Source organism: Girardinichthys multiradiatus, chromosome 14 (genome assembly GCF_021462225.1).
Source record: "Girardinichthys multiradiatus isolate DD_20200921_A chromosome 14, DD_fGirMul_XY1, whole genome shotgun sequence".
In the NCBI taxonomy this organism is placed as follows: Eukaryota; Metazoa; Chordata; class Actinopteri; order Cyprinodontiformes; family Goodeidae; genus Girardinichthys; species Girardinichthys multiradiatus.
In genome coordinates, this window is record NC_061807.1 from 11,629,758 (window position 1) to 11,638,158 (window position 8,401).

General features: G+C 40.0%; 1 protein-coding gene across 10 annotated transcripts; it reads left to right on the plus strand.

Annotated features, from left to right (window-relative positions):
- The first annotated feature begins 64 nt into the window (after window positions 1-64).
- LOC124880259 (cyclin-dependent kinase-like 2) lies at window positions 65-7,963 on the plus strand. Of its 10 annotated transcripts, none has more exons than XM_047385237.1 (12): window positions 65-218; window positions 889-1,068; window positions 1,200-1,394; window positions 1,598-1,782; window positions 1,868-1,980; window positions 2,054-2,193; window positions 2,739-2,827; window positions 2,932-4,803; window positions 5,307-5,361; window positions 5,443-5,539; window positions 5,638-5,714; window positions 7,478-7,963. In XM_047385237.1, exons 2-12 carry the CDS (start codon window positions 901-903, stop codon window positions 7,724-7,726), a joined length of 3,240 nt encoding a protein of 1,079 aa, XP_047241193.1. In that variant the 5' UTR covers window positions 65-218; window positions 889-900; the 3' UTR covers window positions 7,727-7,963. The 10 variants fall into 10 exon arrangements, 7 of the variants coding, with proteins under 7 accessions (XP_047241193.1, XP_047241196.1, XP_047241197.1 ...); XM_047385239.1 differs by having other exon boundaries at window positions 68-206; XM_047385240.1 differs by lacking the exon at window positions 5,638-5,714 and having other exon boundaries at window positions 7,478-7,670.
- The last annotated feature ends 438 nt before the right edge of the window (window positions 7,964-8,401 follow it).

Consider the following 8,401-nt stretch of genomic DNA (forward strand, 5'->3'; position numbering starts at 1 on the left):
GTCCAGCAGGAAGAACTAGCGTTTTCCTTCGATCTACGTCACCAACCGCGAGGAGGGTTACCACGGCAACGCGTCAGTTGAAACACGCGCAGCTAGATGGCCGTCTCAGGTGACGCTGCCAGGTTCCCACACAGTCGGGGACACCGATACTCCGTGTTTACGTTGATGGAGCAGATTAAAGCGACAAACTGGGATCAAGCTCTCAGGTCGGAGACGTTGTGAGTTTGTTTCTGTTTCTTCCTCTGTTTCTGCTCTGGTCCACAAATACGTCATGGTACCGTTTGCAGAACTTAGTGTAGTTTTTAGGACACATGTTCACCTATTTAGCCTTATTTTATATCTCTATTGTCTAAATTCATTTTTTAACTATTATTAAGGTTGGGGGGGGGTTCGTTGTGTTGCTTTGAAAGAAGTAAGATTTGCAAAACTTGATTTTTCTTTTTCTTATTTTAGTATAATTTTGAGTCTTTATTTTCTAGAATCAGTTCATTAATCAAAAATAAAACCTCACACATACATAAATAAATTGTCTGTTTCTGTCATGAGTCGATACAACCTTGGCTCTATAGAGTTAAGAAGACTTAATGGTTAAATGATTCAAAGGTCAGAGTTAAGTTATTGGCTAACAACAAAAAACATTCCTCTGAATGTAGTTAGGTTAATAAACTAAATATGAGTGAAAGATGATCTTCAGAATGTCTGCAGAGCTATTGATCAAGAAAGAAAGTCTGCTTTAAAGGAGGATATAGAGTGAAATAAGGGGTGAACCATGGCTTTTTCAAGGTGCTAAAATCCAATATATTTTGGAAAAGTTTTCTAATTTTATTTATTTTGATAAGAAAGAGCCACTAGAGTCAATAACATGAAAGATTTCTTCTGTTCTTTCAGAATAGGAATCTAATGGAGCGCTACGAGTCACTGGGTCCAGTTGGGGAGGGTAGTTACGGTACCGTGCTCAAGTGCCGGCACCGAGACTCCGGTCGTCTCGTCGCCATCAAGAAATTCGTGGATTCAGACAATGACAAGACAGTGAAGAAGATCGCCCTCAGGGAAATCAAGCTGCTCAGGGTACCTGTCAATCAGCCAGTCAATGAATAACTGATTACAGGGAGGGCTGCAAAAACACTGAGCGTTGTTGATTATAATGATAAACAGAAACTATACGCATCTAAAACTCTGCTGTCCTCAAAACCTTACAGCAACTCCGTCACGACAATCTGGTGAACCTTCTGGAGGTGTGGAAGCGACGTCGTCGCTGGTATCTGGTGTTTGAGTTTGTGGACCGGACTCTTCTGGATGAACTGGAGCAGAAGTCAAGCGGGTTGGACCTCAACACCTGTCAGCAGTACTTATTTCAGATCCTTAGAGCTGCCAACTTTTGTCATCAGCAAAATGTAAGGAATACTTTCAAAACTTCTTTTTAACACTAAGGATATCAAATATCATTAAAGTTCCATATGTTCAGAGGTCCAGACCAGTATTCCTGGCCAAAACTCACAGCTTTAAAGTTACAAATTAATAAATAAAGAAAAAGGAACTAAAATAATGTGGAAATAGGTGTCGCCATCATATTTGGAATATCTTACCCCCATTCTAGGTCATCCACCGTGACATCAAACCTGAGAACATCCTCATCTCTCAGGAGGGTGTGGTCAAACTGTGTGATTTTGGATTCGCCCGAACCATTGCATCGCCCTCTGAAGGCGGCGTATATACCGACTACGTAGCCACTCGTTGGTACAGAGCTCCTGAACTGCTAGTAGGAGACATCAAGTACGGCAAGTAGGTATTTCTGTACTGCTCTCAAGTTTCCTGATGGATGTTATGAATACCAAACAATAACTGCTATATGTGCTTGTGTGTGTAGACCGGTGGATGTTTGGGCCCTGGGTTGTCTGTTAATAGAGATGTTAACTGGACAACCTTTGTTTCCCGGAGACTCCGACCTTGACCAGATATACCACATTGTCAGATGTTTTGGTAAGCTCTTACAGTGAACTTATCAAGATATTGTTTTCTCTTCGCCTTTTGGATGATTTTTTCTTGGCTCCAGGTAACTTGACGGCTCATCACCAGGAGTTATTTCACAGAAATCCCATCTTTTCTGGAGTTAAACTGCCTGAGTGTTCAAAAACAGTCCCACTGCAACAACGCTTCCCCACAATCCCGCCAACTGCCCTTGACCTGGCACAGGTATTTCATAGTTGGGTTAGTGAAGTCCTTGCAAAGTGCTTAACCAAAAAATTTTAAGTCCCAACCTAGCAACATTTATGTGTGGGCCCCATGTGGATATGGACCTACTCAGGCTGGATCAATAATAACTGGGATTGGGCCCACATGTTGCTTCTTGTGCGTAGGACTTTGACTTAATACAACATGTATCAGCAAAACCAGTTGGAAATGCTGTGTGGATGGTTGTTTGGTCTCAAATAGGCATTAAGAACATCAGGTCCAGTTTCCCAATACATTTAGGACCCACATGGGTCACTATTTACCCATGTAGAACTATCTGAATTAAACCCTTTCAGGTAATAGATATTGGGCCATTTAGTAACCTGTGAACAATCCCATCTGATGCCCATTATTTAACCCATATTCTTGTATTATGGGCCCCATATGTAAATGCTGGCAGGAGTTGTAGGAAAAGGAAAAATTAGGAATTCAGTAAAAGGTCTTTCTTGCCATTGTTTTCAGTCACCATATTATTTGCATCACTTGTACCTTCATTTGTTGCACAGAAGTGTCTAGAGATGGACCCAAAAAGACGAGCACAGTGTTCAAACCTGTTAGACCATCTTCTGTTCACCCAAGGATCTTTCAGCATCAGGTATATTTTTGTGTTTTACCTTTCCCTCATGAGATAGGTCGCAAATGCTACAGTCTGTCTTCTATATATTCAAAACCTCTGCATCTTTCGTTTTATCTGCACAGATTTTTAGATGAGCTGAACACTAAAATCCAAAAAAAACACAGAGAGAACTCTACTCTTCCCAAAATACCCAAAACCACACTGCAAGACGACGGAAAAGGGGAGGACAAAAACTGCATAAGCAAAGACAAGAAACAACTGGAAGAAATGGAAGAGAAAGGAAACAAGGAAAAGATGGAAAAAACAAAGGGAAAACAACCGCCCAAGCTGTTTAAATCAATTCATAATACAACCGAATCTTTTATGACCAAACAACCTAAAACATTTAGCAACAAGGCTATCAATCACACAGAACAGTTGTCAATGAAACCAGAAAAAACAAGTAGTTCAGGATTAAAGGAGTTAGAGGTTTTAAAGTCAACTAAAATCTGTATCTCTGAGTCAGCAGATGTTACCAAGACAGCAGTAAGCTTAAAGAAGAAAAGCTCACTAGCAGCAACACCTAAGCATGAATGGGGCGTGTCTCCAGATACAAGAAAAGACCACCTTCACAATGCAAAAGACATAGACTACAGTAACCAGGACAGTGAGAAAATTCTTCTAATCGGGGAATTATTGAAATCTGAGCCAAGCAAAGAGTTTGTAAGGAGCTTAAGCAACCTTAGCTTAAACATTTCTAAACTGTCTAAGATTGCCATCACTGATGGTCAGAGTTTAAATTCATCTCCAAAGACAGTTTTGGAATCTGATGCAAGTGTAGAACCTACATTTCCATTACTATCCTTCAATGACTATACTGTCCCGACAATGCTTGATGTGACAAGGTCAGGGAAGACAAGTTTGGCTTTAAAGGTTCAGACGGACATATTGGATGGTGATGCAAAGCAAAACAGCTCTGAATGTCCAAAGGTCCAACCCAAAAACCCCAGGAAATCCCAAATTATCTCAACTAGTGTCCAACAAAATCACGACAACACCTCCATCAGTCATTCAAGGGCTGCTGTAGATCTTTCCAGTCAGACATTTATGACTGTCAGAGAACCCAGTGCTGCCTACAACCTATCTGCCCTGCCTCGAGGAATCTCACATTCAACAGTGCCCAAAACAACCTATTCTACAAAGACACCTTCGAAAGACAAGGAACCTACAGAGAACCATGAAATGAGGAAGTATCACAGATACCCAAAGCTGAATCCAATGACAGAAACTCCCACAAAACCTATAGTGTTGTCCCATATTTTAGATGGGGATCGTGAATCATCAGAGCCTTATTTTGCTTTTTGGCAAAGCAACGTGATCACTGAAGAAGTAAAATTGACCTCAACCCCTGTGTTGGATGAAAACTTATCAGTGGAAAAAGCTCAAACGGTGTCAGTGAAAGAGAACCAAGAGGACTTACCCATTTCTGTGTGCATTAATAAAACCTTAAAGCCTCCTGAAAGGTCAGCTAATGACAGAGGGAACAATAGCAGCCAAGAGTTCAGATTTGATGTAAAAACCTTGAACCTTTCTCACCACAGTCAGCATCCAACAACGGGTCAATCTTTTAGTGACCACCTGAGGTCCTCGGTGAACCCCAAGACTCAAAATATTACTTTTACTCCAGATGCAAAGAAGAAAAGCAACAAACTAGAAATAAATAGCACACATATGTCCACTTATTTAACTTCAGTAATGTCTGGAGACCACAAAGCTTTGACGAGAAGCCTCATTCTTCATGAAAAAGACACTGCAGACATTGATGAATTTAATTACAGTGTACTCCAATCATGTACACCTTCTCCTCCTCCAGCTCCTGCTGCCAATTGTCTACACCTCCCTCCATCTTTCAGGACCCTTGCCCCTACCATCTTTCTCTCCAGTAGCAACAGCCCTGCTCCCAGTGACCACCTTATCCAGGGAGGAGGTTCTCATACCGGGACCAACAGTCTTCGGTAGTTCTTACTGTGCTTGCATTTGAAATACTGACCTAAGTAAGACTGGTTCACCTCTAAGAAGTTGATTTGTTTGAAATTATGACTACCGTATGTTTAAATATGTAAATGTCTAAATAATTAGAAGTCTTTGTCCAACAGTTAAATCTATAAATCTTACTTTGGCAACATGGACAGAGACAGTCACAGCAATACAGCTTAGTATGTTTTTATTTATGCAGAAAAGCATAAAAGAGGTTCAGTCATTGTAGCTATAAACTCCTGCAGCACTTAACTACTGTATGAGACCCGAGAGGACAAACCAGAGAATGGATAGAGGGAATAGGGTGGTAGGTATTTGGCCAATTATGAGATTTGATTTAATCTTTTAGATGTTATTTTATATGTTACCAAACTATACTTGTACTGTAGGTATGTGCAGCTCTTTTCTTACACTGCATTTGTTTGTTGATCATTTTGTGTTTTTGTCATTTTTTTTTGGTCTTCACATTTATCTTCTCCAGAAAGATAGACCAACCATTTGGACTGAACCATGCTACAAGGTCCTTCGCCTTTCAGGTAATAATTTCCACTGATGTCTGGCTGACAGCAGAATAGGTTATTGATCATGATTCATATGAACTGTTTCCATTGTTTCAGGCATCAGGAAACAGTTTTATAAATGAAAGGTCTAAAAACAGTGTCCATTTCCCAGATGTAAGAAGCTCAGTGCTGCCGGAGCTCAGTGGAAAAGAAGGTATGGACACATTTATACAAAGTGTTTTCATACACTGTATGAAAAGACACATAACCATCTTTCTGACATTAAATCTGACAAAACCTTTTCTGTTTTAGGTCAGTTCGGATTACCCAAATTATTGCTATCTGCTAAAAGCCAAAATAATGAGAGATTCTTAAACACTTTCTTCAAGGTCAGTAGTTTACATAGAATAAGATTACTTTGTCTTCAAGCAATGAATGTCATGGCTTGTAAGCCTCATTTCCTGGTGCCAGACAGTGACATTCAACAGTTATATGCAAGTAGAAACAGGATAGGGATACCCAGCCATCACACTGTTCAGGAAGGAGACTACCACAATATGAGCACCAGGGATGAACGTGTTTAGGTGTGAAAGCTGCATATCAACCCCAAAACAAAAGCAAAAGATGCTGGGAAGATGCCAGTTTAACCTGGTAAGAGAGTGTTCTTGCAAATGCACATAAGGATAGAGACGTTAATCTCTGAAGAAAGTCCTGTCGTCTGATGAAACTGAACTTGAAGTGTTTGGCCATAACGATCACCGTTACATTTAGAGGAAAACGTGGGGAGGTTGGAAACCTGAGACCACCATCCCAACTGGGAAGTGCAGGGGTGGCAGCATCATGTTGCGTGGTTGGTTTGCTGCAGGAGGGTCTGGGGCACTTCATTAAATAAATTCAATTCAATTCAGTTTATTTATATAGCGCCAATTCACAACACATGTTGTCTCAAGGCACTTCACAACAGTCAGGTACATACATTCCAATTAATACTAACTAAATGGCCTCATACATTATGTGGAACTCTTGAAGCAACATCTCAAGACATCTGGCAGACAGTTATCGCTTGGGCTCAAATCTGGGGTCCAAATAGACAATGACCCTTACCAGCTGCTTAAAGACAACAAACTCAATATCTTCGAGAGTTCATCACATAGTCCTAATTTCAGTGCCATAGAAAAATTCTGGTGAGCAAGGCAGCCTACAAACCTGACCAGTTACACCAGTTCTGTCAGGAGGAATTGACCAAAATTCCAGTAAAGTGTTGTTAGAAGCTTTGGCAAAGATGCCAAAAATGCTTGGCCCAATTCATACAGTTTAAAAGGTCAGTCAGTCAGTCATTTTCTACCGCTTATTCCATAGTGGGTCGCGGGGGAGCTGGTGCCTATCTCCAGCAGTCTATGGGCGAGAGGCGGGGTACACCCTGGACAGGTCACCAGTCCATCGCAGGGCAACACACAAACAACCACACACACACTCATTCATACACCTAAGGGCAATTTAGATTGACCAATTAACCTAACAGGCATGTCTTTGGACTGTGGGAGGAAGCCAGAGTGCCTGGTGAGAACCCACACATGCACGGGGAGAACATGCAAACTCCATGCAGAAAGACCCCAGGCCGGGAATCGAACCCAGGACCTTTTGGCTGCAAGGCAACAGTACTACCAAATACTACTGAAATACATCCAAACCTTTGATTTTGAAAAAAGTAAAAAAAAACAAACTTACTATTCTGGCATTTAGAAAATGGAAATAATCTTTTAGTAAATCAAACTGACATAAAACATTTAGTCTGATTTAATGTCAAACTAAGAAGAAAAAGGTTATGTGTCTTTTCACTCAGTGTATGTAACTCTGGTTTCCTCTGTACATATATATTCAGATAGAGTCTCCAGCTTTGGATACATTGGTTAAAAAACATGACTTTAATGTTTTTATTTCATAATATTTAATAAAATGTAAACAAAAAAAACATAGATGCAGATCTTAAAAAGGCACAATTTATCTTAAAGGCACACTATTAGACAGCACATGTAGTTTGAGCCTAACAAGATAAAATGTCCACTAGTGTTTTATAAGGTGCTTAATTCACGATACCAGCTGTACATCAAACATTTCCAGAACGTTAATAAAACGTTTAATGTCTTCTCAGCCAAACAGAACAAAGGTGCTACCAAGGAACAGAGAACAGAAAAGACTCCAGTCTCATCAGACGGACAATAGGGACAAAACTTCAACACAAATACACCAAAACAGCTGGAGTAAAAGCAGTAACATTTCCTACCCTCAAAATATCCTGATTTTTTATTATTTCATTTTGGTGAAAAAAAAACTGTTGAACTATACCACAAATACTGAATTCAGATTCTTAAATTGTTTTCTTATGTTTACACTGATTTAGCTTAACTGTGCTAATGTAAACAAATATATAGTTATTGTTTCTAACCAAACAAACCTATGATAATCTACATAGAGCTTTAAACAACCACTGAGTATTAAACATTGTTAGTGAATGATTTTTTTTGGTATTTGTATGGTAAAACACTACACTTGGAATCAAACTGTAAATGTTGAAAAAAAAATGGTTACTGCAAGTATTTTCTGAAGGAATCAAGAATAAACAAGCTGTGAAACAACATTTTTGGGTTTGTTTCGTTGGTTACATGTTCTAAAACTGAAACTTTCTCTGTAAATCTTAAAAAACTCTGACGCATAAATCAAATTCATTACAGCAGGCGGGTACATAGACGACTTTCCCACTGGTTTGCCTCTTTAGCATCAATTTGAAATGAATTAAGGAAAGTTAAAACAAAGTCTGAAATGTACTCATGGTTTAATTTTACGACTCATCACTCGAGTCTTCTGATGTTACGGCACCAATTTTCCACGCCGCCACTGACTCGTCACTACTCGACATCACATTGAGGCCTTCCGTTGGCTGAGAACCAGCCAGACGCCCTCTGCTATTGGCCAGAACAGAGTGGAGTAGTCTGAGAACTTGGTTGGTGTTGTGGTTTGATATTGGTCCTCCATCAGCTGGCCATGTCCTGACTGGTACTTTTGGTACTGGCTTCCT

Excerpts from the sequence above, each read along its gene's own strand:
- LOC124880259 (XM_047385237.1), top strand. The coding sequence starts at position 901 with ATGGAGCGCTACGAGTCACTGGGTCCAGTTGGGGAGGGTAGTTACGGT. Across the intron at positions 1,395-1,597 it reads ACTTTTGTCATCAGCAAAAT|GTCATCCACCGTGACATCAA; the intron begins GTAAGGAATACT and ends CCCCCATTCTAG. Across the intron at positions 2,194-2,738 it reads CTGCCCTTGACCTGGCACAG|AAGTGTCTAGAGATGGACCC; the intron begins GTATTTCATAGT and ends TTTGTTGCACAG.